The 24,652-nt window shown below is 43.5% G+C and overlaps 1 protein-coding gene across 5 annotated transcripts in view; it reads left to right on the forward strand.

Moving 5' to 3' along the window:
* The window catches only part of LOC119165343 (uncharacterized), a 250,681-nt gene extending 228,043 nt beyond the window's left edge, over positions 1–22,638 (forward strand). For all 5 annotated transcript variants that reach the window (XM_075871556.1, XM_075871559.1, XM_075871557.1 and 2 more), the window contains 3 exons: positions 4,541–4,855; positions 9,200–9,322; positions 14,211–22,638. In XM_075871556.1, the coding sequence (XP_075727671.1) occupies positions 4,541–4,855; positions 9,200–9,322; positions 14,211–14,587 (815 nt within the window). In that variant the 3' untranslated portion in view covers positions 14,588–22,638. The remainder of the gene's footprint in view (positions 1–4,540; positions 4,856–9,199; positions 9,323–14,210) is intronic.
* The last annotated feature ends 2,014 nt before the right edge of the window (positions 22,639–24,652 follow it).

Below are 24,652 nucleotides of genomic sequence, written 5' to 3' on the forward strand. Positions count from 1 at the left end.
TACCGTTTGGTATGTCCTGGAAAATGTTTTGGCTCTCTTTTTATTCATGTACACAAGCATCTTCTGTCAGGGTGAACATGGCTCAGCGAGACAGCGCTCTGCGGAGAGCCAGTGCAACCGGCGCGGCCGCGCCGAACAGGCCCAGCTTAGCGCGCAATCACTCATTTGTAACGCGATAGCGCTAGAGAGGTCGTGTCGCAGAAATCCCGCCGTCGGCGTCGGCACCATTGGGTGTGAGCGAACAATCGTCCGTGAGCGAAAAAGCAAGTTACAGAGATCGCCACCTGAGGCCACTACTTGTCCACGCGTGCGCGCGCGATCACACTGAAAAAGTCGCGCATTTGAAGAAAAAAAAGTGATCTAGGTCACGAGTCGCGGTAGTTTCTTTGCCCTGCCACTACTCCCTGCTTATCCTCCAGCGATTTCGTTGGGAAGAGAGAAGAGATAATGAAATTGCAGCATGCGGAAAAACCTTTGTAACTTCCCTCGCACTGTACAAATACTTAAAATTTTTGCGGCGTTGAATTTGTGAGGCAATAGGCTCTTTTAGTGAATTCATTCCATGTTTCCTTGAAAAAGTGTTTTAGGGCCTCTTTAACGCATGTCGTTCGACAGGTGTCACGATGAAAACGAGCCCATTCAGCGATTTGTAGGCGGATTTGGGAGGCCTCAAACTACGTCTTAAAAGGCCTGGATAGTGCAGCCATCGCCGCTAAAAACACACAGGAACTTTAAAACAGCTCTAAAATACGCAACTATGCCCGTCTAGCGGAAAACATATCATGCCTTTTCCGAGGCATTGATCAAGCAAACAGCAAACGCTAGATAATGTGATGCTACCTGTGAAGCATGGTGAGACTCTTTATGGCCTCCGAGATGGCGAGTGCGCGGCGTGTACCTTGGAGGCCATGCATTTCTTGCTTTAGACCAGAAACCGGTATGTACCATTCCCGCGCGCTGGTACAATCTACTGTGTGGGTGTATGTGTATGTAAAAAAACATAATGATAAGTATGCACTTGGCGGTTGAAGGGCTCACTAGGGGCCAGATTTCGCTATCGCGTTAAATTTTTTTTCTCTCTTTTTTATCCTCCTTACCCACCTGACAAATATTTCTTGCTTGAAACGTCGAGCTGGAGCGCATGTGTGGTCGAAATATTGTTGACTACTTGTCGGTTTTTTGTTCAGCGTTGGCTTTAATTTTCTTTTTTGGGTCATCTACTGTGGCATCCAGGAAGTTAACTAGTAGAATGGCGCATAGTGAATTTCCAACTATGGTAAAATTAGCTAGAACGTTCGATGAATATGCTGAGTAATTAGTCCCTGGGTTTAGTTCCGGCTGAATCGTACTTGGTTCTCATGCCCCGTTGTTAGCGAGGTCACGTGAACGATGCATAGTACGACGCGCACATGAAGACCAGCGTCTAACGATGCGAATAATGCTCTCAGCCTGATGAAGCCATGTGCGTTGATACAAAGTCAATCACAACAGTACTGTTTATAAGATATTTTTGGCAATTGGTATAAAAAACTCCCGGCGAATGTCCACATCTATAGGTATTGGGCCTTTTTATTGCGAACTGGATTGGATACATCTTGAAGGCCTCACTTAAACTTTCTTAAGATGACTTGTCCACAATTAGGTAGTGTTGCTTTCAGTGAATCACTGATTCTGCATGCCGACGTAAAAAAGGAAGGTGTTCAATAAGCACGTTTTTTTATTGATTGATATGCGATTTTTAACGTCAAAAAACCACCATATGATTATGAGAGACGCCGTAGTGGAGGGCTTTAAAATTTCGACTACCTGGGGTTCTTTAACGTGCTCCCAAATCTGAGTACATGGGCCTACAGCAATTTCGCCTTCATTGGAAATCCAGTTGCCACAAACCGGGACTCGATCCGCGACCTGCGGGTCAGCAGGATTTTTTTTTTCTGGAAGGTATAAGCCAGCAGAAACTCAAGTATAATAAAGAGTGGTAAAGGGAGGACATTTGAAAAGTTCATTCAAAATTCAATAAGTATCCGTTAGGCAGCAACAAATGGGCGCACCACCACAAGTGGCTGCCACATCGACAAGGAACTGCAACTTCCGCCTCACGTGTCAGGCAGTGAACTTTTTTAGAGGGAAGTGCTTCTTCGTTTGATTTGTTCCCGATTATAGAGTACGTGCATTGTCTGCTACGAATTAACGTTACGCCTATCCAAAAGCGTTGTTGACAGCACCCACTACGCGAGATATTCTTCAGTGATGGTGTACCGGCGCGCGCAAAGCACGCTCGGGCAAATCTCATTACGCTATTTTGAGGCATCCTAAAAATTGCACAATGCGTCGCGAACGTTTTAGCACAGAGCTGGGCAGCTGTTATTCCACATCGTGAAGGGCTGGCAGCCAGTCCCTTACTTTGGAACACCTAGACGTCATTGCAGCTGTAGCAGAGAAAGATGGCTGACCTTATAAATGGTGTGCAGAGACTAAAGCGTACCACTATCTTTCCTTGCACATGCGTTACAAGAAAAATGGAACGTTCCACCAAGACTTTCTTTTTGCATTGTCATGTAGTTTCCCCATTCAGTGGTAAAATGCCTTTTTATTCAACTTCGCCAAAAACTAAACGACGAAGTGTTTAATCAACGTTTCTATGGTTTAGTACCAAGACAGGATGCTTTAGGTTGAATGAAATAGAAGGAAAGCTTGGGTATGTGGTGGTTCGTCATTAAGTAGGAAAAGAAGCTTCTAAATATGGCGGGGACAAGTTCGGACAAAACTCTCAGTGCCTGTGTTGGGTCTTCACTAGTATCCGTTCACTTTAAGCGCTATGTTTTTTTTTTTCATACTTATGGAGGCATGAGGCCCTGAAAAATAAATGCACCTAAGTGACCCTGTAGGCCGATGGCTGGTAGCGATATCAAGAACAAAGAAAACTTGTGCCGCAGTTTTGGCATTCCAAGTGAGCCCAAAGGGCGTGTGATTACGTAGTTTCACAATACAGCGTATAAATAGGAGCCCTCTCTTTGGCATTGCTCCGATCCAGGGAGCGAGGCAAGGCTGCATCAGGTCTTAGACATTTAAAGCAACGCAAGAAATGATGAGCACTAAACAATACAAACAATTTGTAGGTTATCTTTGGCTTCTTATAGGTTATTTCTTGTGGGTTACCTCTTTGTAGTGTATTCTTTAAATTTATGCGTTACTCTTATAGGTAAATCCTGGCGTTTTACATATCAGACTATCTTTGAAAGAACACGTTTAGTCTCTTTTGTGTCCCACGACATACACGTGAACATAAGTATTTCCAAAGGGAGTTCACAGTCTCTTCAAAAAGATTCACGTACGTGACAATATCGCACTCACACAACTTAACTTAGAGCTCACTGTATCGTGGAAAGTTTTCTGTTGCCGTCATTAGAGCATTAGGGAAAAAATGCTACACTTGAACAGTGCGCCTAACCTACATTTTTATTTTCTAAAGCATTGTCTGACATTAGGTTTCTATGGATGCATTCTCTAAATAAGCATTAGTGCAGACCGCGCTTCGCATTCATTTGAACGTAGTAGTCCTAATACCTGCTCATCAGTTTAAGAGCGCTCGTGACAAATGTCCGTCAGTGCTGCCACGTTTTCACTTCCTTGGACAAATCATTTATTGCTCCAAGATTAACCTCTTTATGCTTCAACAGATCGTGTAAATGGGGCTGGTTTCAAGCTGACGAGTTTCATAATTTTACAATAGGAGCTGTTCAATGGCAGAAAACTGACGAGTGGTTGACCTCGCACGTCGAGAGGAGAATCTACACGCCCGAATCTGAAAACAAACTCCCTTCCTCCTTGACCGCTTCCTCTCACGTGGCATAAGACAAACACTTTCATGAGACTGTCTGAAGATTCACCTTCGGGTCTTAAACGAAAACGAGCTTGTGGCAGGCAGACTACTCTTTCGTATCGTCATCAACAGCAGCCTGGCTAAGCCCTGCGAAGGGCGAGGACCTCCTCCACGTTCTGCCAACCAACCCGCTCCTGTGCTTTTCCTGCCGCGTTATACCTGCCGACTTTTTATTCCTATATGTCTACCAGATTTTTCGTCTTTGTCTCACGCGTTTAGCTTTCTTGAAATACAGTCAGTTAGCCTATATGATCAGTAATATCCGGGCCATGATCATTTCTTCTTCTTCTTTATATCAACATTGATAACATTAACCCACTTTGCTTTCCTACTAGTTACATATATCATTTTCCATTCCATCGCTTGCTGCGTTGTCATCAGTTTAAGCTGAACTTCTTTGTATCCGTGTATCCGTGTTTCCGCTCTCTAAGTTAGTACTGATAAGTCGCAGCTATTATGCGCCATCCTTTTGAGTGATAGTGGTCGACTACCAGTGATGGTGGGTAGTCTACCACTAGCGGTAGACTACCGCTCATGATTGGTGGTCTACCGCTATTTCTCAAGAGAAAGGTGTATAACAGCCGGATATTGCTCCTATAGATTAGTGTTTAGTCGATAAAAGCTTCGTGACTATACCTTCCTCCCGTGCGCAGGAAGTGAGCGAGAGTGGCCAATTCGGAGGGTCTGCGGGCAGCGGCGGTGGCACAACCTCACCGCGGCTGTCCTCTTCGGTGGGTTCAGTGTCCGTGGAGGTGGCCGAGTCTACGAACCGCATCGTGGTGGACTTCTGCGAGAACGCGGGCTTCACGTGCCACGACCTGCCGTCGCCCACCACGGAGCTGTCGCCGATGCCCCGCGACTGGATCGCCATGCAGCTCGGCAGGCAGCGGCAGGCCTTCGCCTGGCTTCAGCAGTCCTCCTCCTCGCGATGCGTGCTCGAAGGACTCCTGCTCATGAACGTCGAGAGAAACAGCTGAGTGGCCGGCTTTGCTGATTTTAAATGCGAAGCATTTCTTAGTCAACTTCGACGACTTTGAGCGTATCTATTAATCTAGCCGCCTACAACTTTTAGCTCTCCTAGCCGTTTCGATAATGGTATCAATACCAAACTTGTTATGGTAAAACATGACTGCATTATGGTAAAACATGGTAAAACATGACTGTATGAAGAACATATTTGACTGGTCACTACATGAAAATCATGACATGTATGTCATGAATGACATATTATACATTTCATGGTTCTGAAGCTCTTGCGGTGGTTTCGTTCACATGTCATGTTGCAAAACTGGTATGGTATGACATGCCTGAATGGCAGACACAAGCAAAAGACCGTAACATGAAAATCATGTCATACGTGTATTGTAACAACATGACTACGTGCCGTGCTCATGATGCGTTCACGGCCCTTTCGCTAGCGTTACATATAAGAAATTTGGTATTACGGGACGGGAATAGATGAAGAAGGTATGATACTGTTGCACACATGATAAACATAAGATGCGTGTCATATACCAACATGACTGCATGCTACGCTCATGATGCGCTCACAGCCGTTTCGCTAGCTTCACATGTACCAAACTCGATAATACGCGAAGCGAACGAACGACATAGGTAAATGACACATCCAAACAACATAATCACGACATGCGTGTGATGTAGCCACATAACTACATGCCACACTCATGATGTGCTCATGGCCGTTTCGCTAGCTCCACATGCCATATTTGTTATTACGTGACGCCAATGGATGACGAAGGTATGTGACCGGTGCAAACATGATAATCATGAGATGCGTGTCATGAGAGAACATGACTACATGCCACAGTCAAGGCGCCAATACATTTCAACGTGACGCGATGCGCGCGCTCGCCGGCGTTCATTTCATCGTGTCATACAGGGGTCGGTCTTGTCATATAGGCGTCGGTCTTGCCAGGCGCCGGTCTTGTCATATACTCGCAGGTGCACGCCACGCTGCGTTGCTTTGACGCATGCGTGTTTCAGCGTTTCCGGCGTTCATCATGAAAAGATGGAGACGCAGTGTTGTCTGGGTAACGCATCGGCGCAAAATGTAGCATGTCGCACTTCATGCCGGTTGCCGTCGGGCCGTGCACACGGACACTGGTTGTGCCTGGAATGCTCGCGTTTAGCTAACGCAGCATCACTGTGCCCAGCGTATACGCGTGGCAACGCTACATTGGAGTATATTGGGTCCTTCACGATGCGCTCGCGGCCATTTTGCTAGCACCATATATACCAAATTTTGTGTTACGTGAGGTCAATGGATGACGAAATATATGACTGGTGCAAACACGATAATCCTGACACGCGCGTCATGTAAGCACATGACAATATACCACGCTCATCGCAAGCTCGTGGCCATTTCGCTAGCTCCACACATACTAAATTTGGTATCACGTGACGTGAATAAATGATGAAGGTAAATGACACATTCAAACATGATAATCATGACACGGAAGTCATGCATGGCATTATTTATCTCCAACTCGTAACGTGGTGCTGATCTTAAAGTGACATATCAACTTTTCTTATTTGTGCTTCGCATATCATCGATTCCCACTGTACGTGGGATCTGCCAATTTTCTTAATTATGCCTAGCTTTGCATAGATATGCTTTTTTTCTGTCATATTTTCGCAGCCTTAAAGGGCGTCCCTCGTCTCGTCGCTTACACAGTTACCTTTACAACGTGAAGACCTTTTATACACAGAAAAGAGAGCTCCAACTACATACAGGGTCCACAACGTAGCTTGTGCAAGAGCTTCCAAGGTAGACGCTTGGTGGATTTCGTGGATAACGGTTGTCTCATCTGCTAAGTCATCTCCTCGACAACTGCTCGCTGATCGGGGTCCCGTCAACGCACTTCTCTAATTGTCTCTCAATCTTTTACCTTTACCTCGATCTCTACTTTTTATCTTTTTTAATCTCTCTTCATCCCATACTTTCTCTTGTGAGCTACTGCTGGGGTGTCGCACTCTGCTGCAGGCAGTTGCAGCGCTCACTTTTATTTTCATTTTTGGAATTGAAAAAACCTTACTGTTCCCTAGAGCTTCGAAATATGAGGGTAACGCGTAGCTGAAAACAAAGACGAGGTAAAGTCACTTACGGTAGCTTCTACCGAGTCAGGCAATTTATTGTAGCTCGCCTAACTACGTAAAATGGGCGACGATAATAATGAACTTCTGAGATTGCTTAACTACAGCTGCTGCGTTAACAGTAAAAAACACGTTTCTTGAAGAGCACCCTAAGAAGCTATCTAGTAGTTTTTGCATGTTATAAGAAGTGTTTTTACCACGTGTGAAGAGAAGCCCAACTTCTCATACTTAGACCAACGTGCCTCTTTTATGCAAAATACGGGTTGTGCTTTGCGGAACTAGAAGTGTGCCATGGTTTTGAAAAAAAACATCACGCCATATCCGCGAAGTAAATGTCGATAAGTAGGTGAAAAAGCGGGATTGGTTGGTGTTACCGCAAAATCACTCGTGACGTTGACCACTGACGCATGTAACCGAGCGCCAAGTTGGTGTACAATCATAAAAAACGTTTGTTGTTCACAACTGGTATGCTGTGTTGTGAGTTTTGTTTTGCCTTCATTATTACTGCTCTTTGCTACGGAATCTAGCTTGAAGTTGGCAAAGACGAAGTCTGGGCACGTTTCCCTGCTGACGGCTGTTGGTTGCCCAGTCATTCAAAATACATCGAGCATCTCGAGACGTCATACACTGAACAAACGAGTCATTGTCCGTGATCATCATCATCATTGTCATATGCGTCATTGCCATCGTCATGGCGTACAGTGGGTAGCTTGCTTGTACTGTGCTGTGATAGCAGAAATAGGTTGTGTGGTCTGAAACGCGCTTGTTGTTTATCGTATGAACGCCATCGTCATGACGTATAGTCTGTACCTTCCAAGTGCTGTGTTGTGATGGCTGAGAGAATCTGTTGTCTGGAACGCACTTGTTCTTCAACTACATGGGCATTAACGTCATCCTCATCGTCATCGTCAGTGGCGGCTACGGCGCACAACGGCTATGAACAAGCCTGGACCTCAAGGAACTTCGCTCCTAAAATCAAGCTGCAGATCATGTCTCAATTGCACAAAACAAAGTACATCATCGGTCTATCAAGCCGACCGACGCTGCAAACATGCAATTTTCTAAGCTAGTTTCAGGAATGTTGTGTCTGAGTATAATATACACTCCGAAAGTAATGAGTACACCTCCGCCATATTGCTACATCCAAGGTAAAACGCCGGCATAGAGCAAATGTGAAGCAGCAATCTTGTCACATGACCTTACAATATCAACAATGCATTACAGCCTATTTTCCTGAGCAGATACTGCTCAACGAATGTTTTTCGTTGATTATTCTGCGAAAATTCTCATAGTGTGGAAAAAATATAGTAAAAATTTTATTATCAATACTCCTGGTGATAACGATGATTGATCACATTTTTTAAGCAAGAGCCATGGGTGGCCAAAGACCGCCATGTTTTTCCTGTGGTTCTAGCAATGACTAGTGGTTACGATGGCAGACCAATATTCATCCAAATGTATTAATTTCGTAATAAGCAGCGATATCTTTTAGCCTAGCATTTACTTTAGCCGGACAAAATCACTGTCGCTGAAACCAGGCATCACACCTGTGGTTCTGTTTTTGGGCTAAGCTACAAGAAAATTGTGGCTTCACTTGTGCTGCGCTTACGTTGCAAAAGCTGTCATTCGCAAATTTTCGTAAATTAGTCCCTCTTATAAAATGAGCTACACTGTCCTATACCCTGTATTACATGCACAGGGCTATGAGGTCGGCGCCACGTACCCAAGCGTTTATCTGATAATAAAAGTGCATGTTTGACCATTTTTACATGTATAGAGCTGGCTGGGAGAACAATTTGTGGCCTCACGTACCCTTGCCTGCTATGTATTGTTAAAAACCACTGGAGGAGGATGCAGCGGTAGCCCAATTTAAGCACTGCTTAAGAAGGCACATTTGCCATAGTGAAGGGAAGTCTTCTTGCTGTGACGTTGCTCTATTATAAAAATTTCTTTGAACTTCAAGCGAACATATTACCCTGAACTTCTGTTTTGTTTCGCAGAGCATCGGGTGAATTAACTATGACTAGGCGTCATTGATGATGAGTGTTCAGTGTGACTATTACCGCAAACACATCATTAACACGAATTAGAGTAATTGCTGCCTACCGTCTGGCCAAACTCTGTTGCGCATTTTCGTTGTGGAAGATATAAACAGTCGGCAAGCACCCCTAACTCGATCTTTACGTTTTTTCATGCTTGCAGGTCAGTTCCCGTTCGTCACCTACCTCGTGTGCGACGCGGCTCGATGCGACCCCTTGCGGCTAATTATGCAAATGGAGAGTCATCACGATGCTGGTCCGGAGGGAGAACGGCTACACCATACGGGTGAGCGCGACTTCGACATGTACTCAAGCATGGCCAGTTGCTGGTAACGACATCTCTCTAGCTTCACTAACGTGGAAGTACGAGAATATAGGAATACAGTGCACAGAAGAATACAGAACTAAATATAAGTAATTTGTAACTGAACACAGGTTCAGTTTTTATTATTTTTGAGAGGTACGTATGGTATGACATCAGAACTGAATATAGGTGACTTGCAACTGAACTAAGGTGTAGTTGTTAGTTTTTTGTGGGGTAGGCATCAAATGACATATTTGATGACGCCATCAGGAAGGTCGAAGGGTGGCGAAGGGAAAAGCCAACTGTTACGCCCGGGGATAATCCCTCGAGAACCCTGGCCATACCAACTACCTACCTCAAAAACTTCTTTCTACCATATGATACAGAGCCTTGAAATCCGGCAGATCCCATTCATTGTCGAAATTGGTTGCATGTGAAACAGACTGTGAGGATCTGTCTATGCTGTATTTATTTTTCTCTTTGAGGCAGGCATTATATACAAGGTTGTTCGACATGCTTTTGTAAATAGAATAGCTGTGCTGGCATGCGTCTGCTGACTAGGCGCACCGATGACCGGGCATTAACGGATACCTTATGGTCGGATTCAACGTCAATATTCACGTTAGAGCGCAGGCGTCAGTTTTATCCCGCTGTTGTGCGACTCGCACTTTGTTTTCGATACTGTGACAGCATAACATAAGCAAAATTTCTTTTCAAATTAACTTACATATAGATCGAGAATGAAGCATAACGTCAACCAGTTTTATGATAAGTCTTCCATGCAACACTATTGCGTCCCTTTCCCGTGTATTTATACCTGATATTCTTATTTAAAGCTTGCTCTAACGAATTATAGACCAGTGGAGCCTAATATTATCGGTACCATGTAGGTCTCGAGTATCCACACTTTGGTCTTAGTCATTTGATTCGATTTTTCGCTCAATTTGTGCTGGTCACCCCTGTATGGCTTGCTGTGCGCTTGCGTGTTTTCTGTGCTTGTCCTACCCCATGCGAAACAGCCAAAATTGCACGCAGCTGTTGTCGAAACTCTGGGGCTTACTGTTCCTTCCCAAAAAAATCAATACATGCTCCACATGCATATACAAAACCTCCGTCGTCTAGAAAAGAATCACAGTTTTCAAAACAAAGACAATCCTTAATTTTGTATGTTTTTTTTTAGATGTCGCGAGACATACCATCGAGTATTTACACGCTGGAATGTAATGTGAGAGAACACTGTGTCCAAAACAAAAACGGCACAGAATGAAAATATCTATAATTTTGTGTTTATATATATATATATATTTTTGTTTTTCCCGCGCACAATCTGTGAGTGGAACAATTTACCGTTTGCCGCCCTACTATCGACAGATTCTATTGACACACATGTTTTCCTGAGGATATAAAAATGTTTTGCAGTTTTTCTTTCTCTTACTTTCAGTGCCTTGTTGTTTCCTTTTGATTCCCTTTGCGATTCACACATTCCCACTTAAATCATCGCTGTTACGATAAGTTTGGTTGCATTGTTGTTGTATGTGTGTGATGATTGAATTATTGTATGCTGTGTGATGTTTGGCTTGATTGCCTTACTGCCTGTACCATTCCTGCTTGGGCTCCATGCCTGCAGTATCTTGTAAATAAATAAATAAATAAATAAATAAATAAATAAATAAATAAATAAATAAATATATATATATATATATATATATATATTCCTTAGGTACTCGGAGCTGCTTTTCGAATTTATGATTTCTCGGGTTCTTACTTTTGTTTTTGGAACCGTGCCACCAAGAATTTCAACCTGGAGAATGAAACAACAGAAAGTGTTGTTCGGAAGATTGTACTGCCTCTAACACTACAGACACCGAGGAGTGAAAAACTGATATTTGCGTTGTGTGCGTGTGTGTGTGTGTGTGTGTGTGTGTGTGTGTGTGTGTGTGTGTGTGTGTGTGTGTGTGTGTGTGTCTGTGTGTGTGTGTGCGTGTGTGTGTGCGTGTGTGTGTGCGTGTGTGCGTGCGTGCATGCGTGCGTGCATGCGTGCGTGCATGCGTGCGTGTGTTGTGCTCAGAAGCGCATCAGCCGAATCCGGAAGGTGGGAGCGAAGAACTACAGCTCACTGGATCGAAAGAATGCCCTCGGGTTCAGCTGCTGCAAATCATTTGCAATTCAAACGACGCTTTCCTGCTTGCATTTCAAAGAAATAACAGATAGAATGCAGTCGAATAATTTTGCATTGGGTATATAGATATGGGCCTTGTATTTCAATCTTTTTCAATACTTCCGGAGTGTTTACAAAGCCGACAAAAAGGGGTTAGTGCACAATCAACGTTTATATTCAACGCGTGTCTTGAGGTGACGTGCATTGGCCTTGTTGACAAGGTGTAACTCAATCAAACACGCAGTCGACGAAATTTGCGCGAACGTACGGACAGCGACACAAAGTGGCGTGCGCGGTCATTTGTTCATCCGGTCACGTACTGGCCTTTTGCTACGGTAACAATAGATGTCGGTCCATGTCGAACTATTTAGCATTCATTGACTGAAAAACGTGAATGTAACAAGCGCGAGCAGCGCATTCCCAAACATGCTCCCACGAAACACAAGCGTGATTGGACGACCTGTGGGCTTGACGCTGCATTTTTCGTGCACGTTTCAAAACTATTGGGGTGCAACGAGAATAAACTAGCTGCGAATGCTTCCCGCATAAAACAATAAAAGTACGATTTATGCAAAAGTATGGTAAAGCTGAAATTCTGTGTCGTTATAATCACCATCATCAAAATTATTCATCACCACGTCCCTTTAAGGGAGAGTGCCTCGCCGCATTTTTTCTAATTACCCTAATTCTGTGCTGGCCGAGTTCAGATCCACGCTGGAAACTTTCTAGCCGTATCTGCCCACCCAACTTTCTTAGATACAAAAATTTTTGAAACTTTTGTGAAATGAAAATTTTTTTAACATACTGTGTCACTGGAGTCATTGTTTCCGAGTTTTTCGACACGTTGTTCTATCTAGTACGAGGCAGCAACAGCTACTGCCTTAATAAACACAAGAAGACACGTCGCAACATCGACTCCAGCGACACCACCTGTTAAAGATAGTCATCTTTTCAAAGCCTCCATGGTGATCTGAAGTCTCGGCTCGTTATTATTTTAACCTAACGTTTTCTTTTCACATAGAGACGATAAAGAATATAGTTCATATTACCCATAACATTTAAAGACATCCTATCAATATTCGTAACAAAATGTCATTCTTTTGCCACTCCCAACAGAACAATCATATGTAACCTCGTGTTTACGTCGAGAAGGCTAATTAATGCAGTAATATTGTCGTGACAGTTGGCCTACACTAGCATGAATGCTTGTACAAGAGCTCGAAGATGTCTTTTCTCAACCGTTCGCACCGAATCACGCGATATGAATTACCGCGCTTTATATACTATCCTCATATTATTCGCAAGGGGTTTGTTTGAAAAGACGAATGAAAAAAGCCTCCATGGCGACTAACACCCCAAGTCCCAGGTAGTACTTGCGCGCAGTCGATTGCATGACGTCAGTCCTCGGTAATGTCTGCTTGTTGTGGCAGACGGTTGGCTGATGTCAATATAATAAAATGATTCAACATAAATAGAGGTTATTGAGGTAATGCGTACGAGTATTTGTTGATTTGATATGTGGGGTTTAACGTCCCAAAACCACCATATGATTATGAGAGACGCTGTAGTGGAGGACTCCAGAAATTTCGACCACCTGGGGTTCTTAAACGTGCGCTGAAATCTGAGCACACGGGCTATGCGTAATCTTTGATCAATTGACACTGAGTCATTTCAAAGAGAATGGTTTTGCCGAGATTCACCACGCTAACTCAGTTTTAGAGAAGGGAAATAATTTACCAAGCCTGACAAAAATTCATGGTTAGATCCTGAAAGTAAGGGAGTGACCTTACCCCATACTTTCACTGTATTCGTGTACTACAACTAAGTACAAACTTCTTTCATGCTCCTAATATTTCACCCAACCTTCCTTCTCGCAGCAGTTCGTGTTCAACAGACCAGCTAAGCCTGATTGAGCTATACACATCTCTCTAACGTCTTCCTATCTCTCACATCGAATGTCACACCCGCTCGCCTACTACCGGTGTTTTCACATTCATAAACAGTGACAAGCGTTGAAAATATAATGTCGAATGTTAGCTGGTGTTAGCTTACGTTGGCCAATAGCTACTCTTAATGTTGGCTGGTGCTGGATGGCATTTGAAAAACGTGGCTAATGATTTCGAATACTGACTAAAACGTTTCTAAATGATAGCTACCGATGACTGGTGTTGACTAAACGAGTGTAAATATCGGTATTTTCAACGCGGCTAGAGGTTAGAGGTGTGGGACATCCTCAGCCCCAGGCCAAGCACAACCTGCGTGATACGCAATGAAAAAGCGCTCGTGTTAAAAAGAAAAACTAGTTTGAAGCTCGCCAAAGGCCCCAAATATGAAAGTGAACAGGACAGCGCTTTGAACCAAACTCGCCATTATTGAAGTTATTGGTGTTTTAGAGAATTGCACACCTTAACGAAGCTTTATTGTTAGCTCATTTGTGTGCGGGACCGTACCTAAGTGTGTATGACTATGCTATGCTAAGTGACTATTCTATGCAGCATGGTCGAATTCCGACCCGTTTGGTTGGCGATGAACCAGGCTAACATCGCCGACGTAATTATTATAATATTATCTATCTTCATCAATGTTCCAGCACTCTGTTACCTGTTATATCACCCATCATACTTTCGTCCTTACGTCTCAGTGTGATCTTTAATCTACGACAATTTTTTTCCTTACATGTACTCTCCCCGCCTCCGCGCGGAAAACCTGCAGCCGTTTACGACGAAGTGGCCACCATCGCCAGGCCCCCCGTGAACGAGGTGCCGCGGAAGCCCAGCTCGAGCAAGACTGGCTACATCCTCTCCGCCTTCCGCGTCTTTCCCGGCGAGGACCGTGAGAAGCTCGACAGGTCGTGGCTGCTGTGGACCGGGGCCCGCCAGATCTACCGGCGCCTGCCTCCTCACCTCGGCCTGCGTCGCATCACCTTCCACAAGAAGATCTGCCCCCAGGACCACGGCATCACGTACGTGCTGCTCTGCGAGTGCCCGACGCTTATGGACTACGTGCCGGAGGCGTGCGTGCTCGTGGACCAGCTGCGAGCACGGTGCTGCGGTTACACGGCATTGTACAGGGTGGTCGACTCGTTCTGAAGGACAACGTTGACCACTGCGGTGACTCCAGTTTCAGGAAGTCCCGCCCTGTCTGGGTGGGGCTAACGTGGCTCGTCTACTCGTGGCAGTACCTGTTTAAGTGCTGCGAGTGCTGAGTGCACTCGAATTCGTCGCCTTCTGTGCGGAAGCTCTTCACATCATAGCACCGGAAGGGAGATAGTCATTATTGCCTGTATAATATAATGATTGATATGTGGGGATGAACGTCCCAAAACCACCTTATGATTATGAGACACGCCGTAGTGGAGGGCTCCGGAAATTTCGACCACCTGGGGTTCTTTAACGTGCACCCAAATCTGAGCACGCGGGCCTACAACATTTCCGCCTCCATCGGAAACGCAGCCGCCGCAGCCGGGATTCAAACCCGCGACCTGCGGGTCAGCAGCCGAGTACCTTAACCACCAGACCACCGTGGCGGGGTTATATAAAGCATGTAAAGGAGTGCTGGGGGGATATAAAAAAAGCTAAAGGAAACACTGACAGCGTAGTCTCGGAAGCTCTGTTCGGAAACGGATTTGCAGCTGCAGCTATAGCTGCCTTTCGGAATATATATAAAAAAACCAATTTCAGCGAAAATTGTGCCGCTTCTTGTGGCGTTAATTAATCATAATTCCGTAACCTTTCAGAAAATTTCGTTGACCTAAAAAAGAATGGAGTGAATGAGGGCTGTGGAACCTTGAAGCCTGAGAAAAAAATTTATTTAATGATAAAATTGTCGTTCAGCTGTTTGTATCTAGAAACAACAAAACAATTGGAAAAGATTTTTACACACAAAAATATACCGAATCAAAAAATTTGTCCGACATTAATATCTCAGTAGTGGTCCTAATGCGTGAATTAGGCTGCAGTAAGGCTGTATATTACTTCAACATTATCTCTTATAGGACGAGCGCAGTTAGCGCGAATGCAATGCGACGGCGGGGCGAGTAAACTATTTGTAAACGTAAAGCACGACAGCACTGTTGCCTTAACAACGCGTATGCACCAAGCGGAAATGGCGTCTCTCGGGCAGCTCTTCGATATGCGTACGTGGTGCAAGTTATGGCGATGACGAATGTGATTCCGGCGTATTCATCAGGTACAACCAGAGCCCCTCCGCCACCCCCTATCACACCTGCGAAACCTGAAACTCAAATGGATACGAGCTTTCGCAGCTGACCACTGTTTGATAGTTCCAGAAGCCGCTGCGATGACATGTCTGTCGTTCACTTACGGTTCCATCAGGATTTTTCTCTGAGAGGGGCAAAAGGCCATGACGCTTCGTGATGCGGGAGTTAGCGGGGCGTGGCCATGAGCATTTACATCAGACACGGGAAAGCATACACAGCGTCTAAATGCACTATGTGCAATCCCTGTCTTCGATTGAAAAAACCGGCACCGGAAAAGAGTCAAGGACGTGGTCCTCTCGACTGTTTTGGACATATTTTCTAGATGCCTGCTTTATTTCTAGCGATTGTTGCGCAAAAAAAAACGGTTCACGGGATCAGTGCCAACACATGAAGTGCGGTGCGCGTTCATCTTGTTACGAATCTCGTGCTTGTGTAAATCTTGTGCAAATGTTGTGCAAATCCTGTGCAAATCTTGTGCAAATCTTGTGCAAATCTTGTGCAAATTTTGCGCAAATCTTGTGCAAATCTTGTGCAAATCTTGTGCAAACGCTGTGCAATTTAGAACCAAGGTTGTCGCAGCCACAGCGTGGGTGCCTTCTGTATGTTGCCTCAATGTAACGCGCCCTGATTTGTGTTGAAACAGTGCGCACTGCATGCCTTCGACGTAGTAATAGACTCCACGGCCGTAGCTTACTGTTAAACAGCTTCATTTCACTTTTTAATTTTATTTATAGATAACGAACCGTTTTGCGATGCTCGCATTTTTATTCTTGAGTGACACGAGGCTGTTCGCAATGTATTTGGACAGAGTTAATTTCGGAAAGTCTTGAGAGAGTATGTGACGCGTTGAGCTAACCGGGCGTCTTACTGGAAGGACACTACCGAGAACTCGTTGATGGCGGGTAACGGTAGTTTCCAAGCGCGATCGCATTAACGAGAATGCGATTGCAGTACACCATTTCTGTTCATTGATTTCCAGTTGGTAATGACTGTCATTTATTGTCACAAATAAGAAGATTGCCTATTAACTCACAGTGAAATTTCTCGGGGTTGAATTTCGGAGGCTCACTTTTGAAATAGCTAAATATACTAAACCTAGAGTCACGCTTGAAAGCAATTTCAGCTTAATAAAAGTTCACAAATGACGTTTTGATATCAGACTTTCATACTGTATGTTCATGAACAACCTAGACTCTAAGCACTTCTCAAACGGTGTCTGCGACTGAATGTTGCCACTAATACAATGCATATGCGAAAATTTGCACTAGTTCTGCTTAACAGCATCATAAGTTTACCTACCTGTCATACTTTACGTCTTACCTAATCGCTGCAACATACTGTCGAGCACAATGTTTCAGAACAAGCGTAGTAAATTTCTGACTGAATGCCAATTCTACAGACTACTGACTGAGCTGGAAAATGGATATCACGCACGCACAGCGTACACGAGTAGCGTATGCAAGACATTTACCGAAAATTTCCACATATAGGGCTTAAATTTGAACGCTCAACTCTGCATATACATCAGTGTGGCCAGAAAACGCAAGTCTGGTTCTTTGTATATTCTGACGTGGTATAAAGTTGTTTGTGAGGTCTCTACAAACTGCCGATAGTGCTGGACTTAGTAAACACAATTTATGTCCTTTCCGGCATTTTTTTTTTCCTTTCTCTCATCCTCAATCCATAAATGTCTATAAATTTGACATCGTTCTTGAATCAGCCTCCTCCTTGATGACCCTTTGGACAAACACTTGAAGCGGATTCAATGAGAGTTGCACCCTTCAACTTCGGCTTCGCTATGCAGTGACCCAGCTTATGTTATAGAAATAATTCGCGTAAGTGTGAGCGGAGGAAGTGAAAAGGCACTGCGGCTGAGCTCTCGGTAACTTGTTGTTACCCCCACTACGAACTATTCGAGCAAATCTCACTGAAGTGGAGGCCACATTGAAGCTAGAAGCGAACGTGTCAGTAAGGCTCAAAGTATTTGTTAGACCTCACACAAGTATTTGCGAGTCGTTTTCTGCTATAGCACGCATTGGGAAGTTCACTAATGAACTTGACAGAAGCAAAACAGCCTTGCAACGTCACTTTATTTTGTTCCATTCAGAATATTTCATTAGAATACAAATGTGCCTTTTATTGGGATGCAATTTTTTATATTTGTTGAATATATCGTTGTTTTATTATATTTTGCAGTCCCTATACTGTAAATTTCAACTTAATGAGGAATAAATCATCTTTACTGCATTGTGATTAGCATTAATATGCAGATAAAGTTGAAGTGGGGTAGTTCTTAAGGCACTTTTCACTGGTAGCTTTGTGAGATTTCCGTGATGTATGGCAAACACACAGAACGAAATGACTTGTAGGCCAAAGTAAAGAAGGAGACAACGAGAACCTCTAGAATCACCGTTTTAGTGGCACGAGAATTGAGAAGATGCTTCGTATAGAGAACGGCACCTAACCTTCTTTTGAGAAACTTGTCGCGTGTCCTAACCTCTGGAAAACAAAGAACATCATTGCAACTGTAAATGCACTTTCAGTGCGATGACTACGTTTCTGTACGCACTTTGTTGACGCCAGCGGTGTCAACTTGTTGTCGAAAAAAGAGTAAGATGCATTACTCATTGGATTATCTAAACTTTCTTCATTGTCCGCCCCTATTAACCACAGTGTTCTGCGCATCACCGTAACTGAGAACTTTAGTAAATGCACTGCAATGTTCGGCGGCTCTTTCGATGTGCCGTATTTTAAAAGCAACGTCTTCTTTTTTTATGTGCATACAACCAAAATTTATTCGCGCACATATTTGGAGCGTATGTTTTTATTCTTTTTTGTGATAAAATCAAACGTGGCTGACAACTCAATTATGAAACATTAAAACACGCGCTGGTAACAGTTTGCAACCTCTACTCCAAGTAGCTAGTTTGCTTTATTATGTTTATTGTAATGTAACACTGAGTGCCTCAAACCTTTTCTCTGTGAATTTGACACATTGATATAACGTGCATCCAAGCTGACACCTGAATGAAGTAGAAAGAGCATTTCGCGTAAAGTTTTTACATTTTTTAGAAGATTTTATCTTCACACCTTGCAGTTGATCTGTAACGTTGTGAGCTCTCCCTAAGCAAGACCTCTCAGCTTCGTGTGACACACCTCGTAAACCATGGAACCGTAAGGCTATCCTCCGAGCAATACTCATGCAATCGGTCTTCGTAGCCCTTCAATAGAACACTGACCTGCTGAGCTATCCTAAATTCTGCTTTATGTTAGTTCTCTCCTAAATGTACCGAAAGAGCGAACCCGGATGCCGGTCACTTCGCAATGTTCACAGAGCAACAGTAGAGGCGTGAGAACTTACACCAGGCTAAGAAATGTACCACGACAACCATTCTTTGTATGTGCTGCATCTTTCTGTAGGTGACGTTTCCTTTGCGTTTGAAGGTATGTGCGTAGATTATCACGATTGCAGACGCATTGTTGTTCGCTATGCTAAATCAGTACTTGGCTTTCCTCGAAGCTTCATCTAAGAACGTAGGCGGCACCGTAAAGTACATGCTTTCAAGAAACAGAAGCCTGTGGAGCCTGCATTCGAGGCTTGGGCATCTGCGCATTGTATGTAGCTGCACCTTGCACGTAGAACCCTTTCGTGTAGCTTTCGCTTAGCAGGCTTCCTGTAACACTCTTATGCTTTGTCAACCGTGATTCAGTACGCAGGGCAGAGCTGCGTCTGTCACGTGCGAAGACGTTAGTGTTGATCAGTAACACTTGCTACTTTCTTTAAAGTAGACAACCGCATGCAGTCAATGGTTGAGTTCCAAACATGGTAGAATTCAGGTAAACATTGTCGCAATAAAAAGGGTGAGGTGTCATCAAACGAGAAATCATATTGGAGCTAGTGTTCGGAAAAGAGGTTGTCTTCATCATATAGACAAAAAGGTGTCTTGTCTAAACGTCGCCTCCATTGACAATACTGGCTCGCGATCTAATTACAGCATGTGTACCTTACGATTCTGGTTTAGCAAAGTGCAGTTTAAGGTAATCGCATTAAAAGATCTGCAAATTAAACAATCTTCTCATAAAGCACTTGTTAGCGTAAGGCGGTACTAAATGCTGCTTCAATTAAGTAATTTTACGAAATAAGCAATATAATGTTGAAGAGCGAACTTGAATGCTTCACGTTTAGTAAACACCAGGCAACTTTGTCATGCAGATCAATCGAATTCGCCTTTTAAGCAATACATGGACGCGTGTTCTGCATGTCTCAGTTCTAAGTACACAACATGCATGGGCACCAGATGTGTTGCTAGCTGATCTTCGTCATGATGTCGCGGCTCTGCCTCCGGGTATTTACTTTTCCTGCCATCGTAGGAGCTTGTACATTGCAATCTTTAGATACCAGAACTCCGTTAACATATTTGTGATTAAAAACAACGTGGATTACATTGGCTGTAAGATACACTATCTACGCTGCCTCTGGACTGAGGTGGTGTGAGCGACACCGTGTTATCGGACACTGCTAAGCTTTTCTACAATTCACACAATCAAGTATGACAGACGCTCTCTCTTTTTTGTGTGTGGATACTTGATGACGGCTAGTTGGTAGTGTCTTGCTCCACAAAGGACCACTGTAAGCTCGATGACTCTTAAGAGCACACAAAAGCCTGCTAAGAACCACTATGCAGGTGACAGCATTTACATGTTCATGATGTTCCGTACTATGCAAAGAAGCCTGATCTTAACTACGAAACGTCACAAAGTCTTGCAAACTTACGGTTGATCTACGATGGATGTTGGTGTAAAAATGGCGAAGTCCGACTTTCGAATGGAGAAATGGCACGACAGTTGCTTTATATACCGACGGGTGACTGTTCCCCCCCACGTTATAAATGAACAAGTTTGCAGCAAATGCCAATATGAGAAGGCCATTAGTTATTTTTATACATTCTAACGAATGCATGCAGTTTGGTCGAGAGCTAGAGATTTCTTTTTTCTTTTCTTCTTTTAAATGGAGATGAGTGAGTTTTACGTTCGTCGAATATGAATGTACAGTATAAAAATAATTTCTCAATCGCTTCTGTGTGTTGATCGAGACATCACTACGCGATGTGAATGAAACACGTGCGCTGCTTTCAAAACTTGATGTGACGTGGGAAAAATATCTGGTCGCTTGTGTTGCGGATATCCTTGGGGCAAAGATGAGTAACCATTGCTTAGTTTCACCAAAATGAATATTCCAAACACGAAATGCCCTAAAGACATACGTATTTATTAAATGTTTACTATTTCATACTTGGTCTTCTATTCTTACGAAGTTTAGGTTATTGTGTCTAGTAGTTCTATGGGCCCATTGAAAGGACATGTACAATAAGTAGACTCTAAAAGAACTGTTCCACTTACTAAGAATGCGAGAACTTGACAATTACGAACTGTAATGGCCTCATTAGGAATGAGTTCCCTCCCTAACACTTTATTGTAGTACTCTTCGGTAATTAATATGTCATTTCTGGCAGGTTAAATTAAAGTGAACGGCCTGCACTGTTCTGGAAGAGAAGCGTTGTGTGTATCTAAAGCATGGCATGGTAATCTGCGCAAATGTTTTTGGAGTGTGCAACATGCGAAGATGTTTTCTTATCTTTTACGATTTCTTTAAGCTTATCCGCCTACAGCTTGTCAATGTGCTAGCTATTGTACTGCGCTGTGGGCTCTGCGAACGGCACGTGTCGCTATAGTATCGCCGGATACCTTGCGCTTCATGTTCCCGTTAGTCGCGTGGTGTTATCTTCGAGAAGGCGCTGCATCCTCCTACACTCAGGGAAGGCATTCGCAATGCCTATTGCGACAGTCGCGAAGTTTCAAAGATCATTTAACTAAATACTCTGCAATGACGCTTTGTGATGCCTACCGCAAGGTTCACAAACGCATCACAATATTCTGTGTGTATTGTTCCAAAGAACTTGCGCTGTCCGGCGTATGAGTGCTCGAGACTGGTGACCAATCGATATCGTTCGTGTTTTTTTGAAGAAGGTATACAACATCTTGAACTTCATCGAGGGCGCAAAGTTGCGTGACTTATTTTGTTGCGTTGCTCATATTTAAAAAAACTAAACTTCCTGCTTTTTATTTAAATTAGCCATGGCAGTGAATGAATGAATAAAAATATCTAAATGTTCACTTTATACGCGGCCGTCATACCGAGTAGAAATGTGGGCGAAACATACGCTAAAGTCATATTCAACCCGTAATATAAAAGTAATGCTGCTACATAATATTTATCGCCCTTAAGCTGTTTGTCAAGCCAAAGAAATGCAAGTCATGTCACGCTTGCCTTCGTGTGCATTGTTTGTTTTGTCTTATTGCTTTTCATTTTTTATACAGCCCACCACTCCCACTGACATATAACGAGAAAAGAGCCTGCTAGGAAGGCCTTCCAGTTTGGTACAATAAGGAACAGATAATACTTTCTAGCGTTTAGCTCTCTCACACATCTTGAGTGCAAAGAACCTGTCTTCAGAGAAGCTGGCTGTTCTTTTCATGTAAGCATTTCATGTAAGCAACTGATCCATTGCCAGTAATGCCTCTTGGACGTGCTGTTCACCTCACATGCTTCTCAGTGCAAATATCTAGCAACTATTTGTGAAAGATTTCCTAATTATAAGAACTCTTTGCTGGTTGCATTCGCTTTTGTTTCCTCTTTTCATTTAAAGGTGAATAAAAAAACACAGAAAATACTTGTAATACACGTTTGTAACGAATGTAATGCCGGTATTCAGCTTTATTTCTAGAGCCTGCTGTTCATGTTTGCTGGTGTATTATGGCGCCACTCAATCCGCTTGTTTTATTCTTGATGCCTTGCAAGTGTTTTGCTGTAGACTTGAGCTATTAAAGCCTTCGTGGTAACGTATTTGCATTTTCACAGAAGTGTTTGTCACTTTTTCATAACATGTGTTCACTGGCGTCAAATTATTGTCACTCTGATAGTGAATTAGCGAATAACGAAACTTTATTTGGAGAATTTCATTAGCGCTTACGTCGGCTGAAAGTGGTAACCACTTCATAAGAATCTATGCTTGATTCTCATCACTTGACCCTTGGTTGATATACACAGGTGGCCTTCCAGGGGGGCGCTGGACCGCAAGATATTCCATAGTGCTCTAATGTGTCGAACGGGGGGGGGGGAGGTGTCATGTTAAAGTTGGCTTGCTAAGACACAGTAGGAAGGGGCTAGTTGTCTGGCCCTACTTAGTCGTACTGTCCCGGATACTTTCGCACGAGACATTGGCAGTGTGAGCGTGACATTGACTGAAAGTGCGCGTATGCTAGTCTACTGATCCTTCGTTAACTTGGAGTGTGGGTTGGCGAAGATCAGCCGTTCGTATCTGTACCACTGTTCTATGTGCAGAAGGGAAGGGACAGTTGTCGCTGTGTCAAAGGACAAAATGACAGCGACCTGAGAATGCGTGGTTGAGGTCACGTGCTAAGTTAAAACGCTGATTACAGTCAGAAAAAGACATCTTTTACTGGTAAGTGTAATCGTGAAACAGTTGGATCATTTTATGACATGTTTAGTAGCGCATGTAGGAGCAGACAGTTATTCCTTAGGCTGCTTCTTCTTTTATTTTTGCATAAAAATTGCTCTTATCATTTGCAATACGTACATTCATCATATTCACAATTCCGAAAGGATGTGAAGAAGAAACTATGTTTATGTAAGGTTCTTACCTCAAGAGAATTTAATCTGCAATCATGCTAGCTATTCAAATGAAGCCTGCACTGCTTGAGAAGCCATACATATATAAGGTACCACAGTACCTCGCTATAACAAAGCTGTATAAAAATTCATGCTTCTTTTTTATAAAAAAATTGCGTCCTTGCGTCCGGCCTTGGCCGCGGAGAAACCCAAGGGCGAAGTATGACCAACCAATACGCAAGCGAGAGCAGAAGCATGTGCTGAACCATGTAACAACAACTAAATATAGCTTACGATGGCACGTTTGCCAGAAAAAATGAACTGTTCTATTTTGCGGATTTCAGACACAGCTAGTTTTGCCATTGCTCTGAGCACAGCCGATTGGCCGAAAAAAAGAATCCTCCTTGAGCAGTCGTGCAGAGGCACGAGCAGATATGTGCGCAGCACTTCAACTATATAGTTTATCATGTGCTACACAAAAAAAAGGTTAGGAGCTGAGCCGGTGCAACAACTTCTATAGTCCCTGATAGCTAGATTCTACAAGAGTAACACAAAGAGAATGCACTCTGTAATTTTCAATGCCTGCTCATCCTAACAGGCCACATCATCTAATGACCAACGCGCAGAGAATATTAGAATATTATTCAATACAAACAGAGCCTTATGAGCTAATGCGAAGTACCGTATGCAACATAGTGCATGGTTTCCTTGCTAAAGATTTGGTAGTCACCTCCTTTATGTTATCGAGGCGATAACAGATTCATGAGATTACTGTACGTGCCAGGGTTTGACGCAACTGGATGTGGTCGCTCAGTGGCAATGCCGTAGCATGGCTGAGAGCTTGATCGTGGATTCCCCTCCTGGTTACTATAGCTACTGCAGGTGACAATAGACATGGGTATCGCAGTATAGCACGAGATGGCGTGCTTAGATCCCGTAATAGACGTAAAAGAGACCTCAACGAACAACGGACAGGCGGGATCAGTGAAATGCAAAGGTCAAAGTGTACCACGCATGTGCACAATAAATAATCACACGCATATAATGTAATTGAAAAAAAAAACCTCCACAGCATCCTCCCCTCCTAAGCTAACGGCCTTTGTGAAACATTAATCACAGGTCATTTTGCAGTGGTTTATTTCTGTACACCTACAAGCTTAAAAGATTCTCAGGAATAATGTTGTTAATTGTTATGAATACGCATTGCTTTGAATGTACTATCAGCGTCAAATGAAACCCGAACAG

This window comes from Rhipicephalus microplus, chromosome 8 (assembly GCF_043290135.1).
Source record: "Rhipicephalus microplus isolate Deutch F79 chromosome 8, USDA_Rmic, whole genome shotgun sequence".
Lineage (NCBI taxonomy): Eukaryota > Metazoa > Arthropoda > Arachnida > Ixodida > Ixodidae > Rhipicephalus > Rhipicephalus microplus.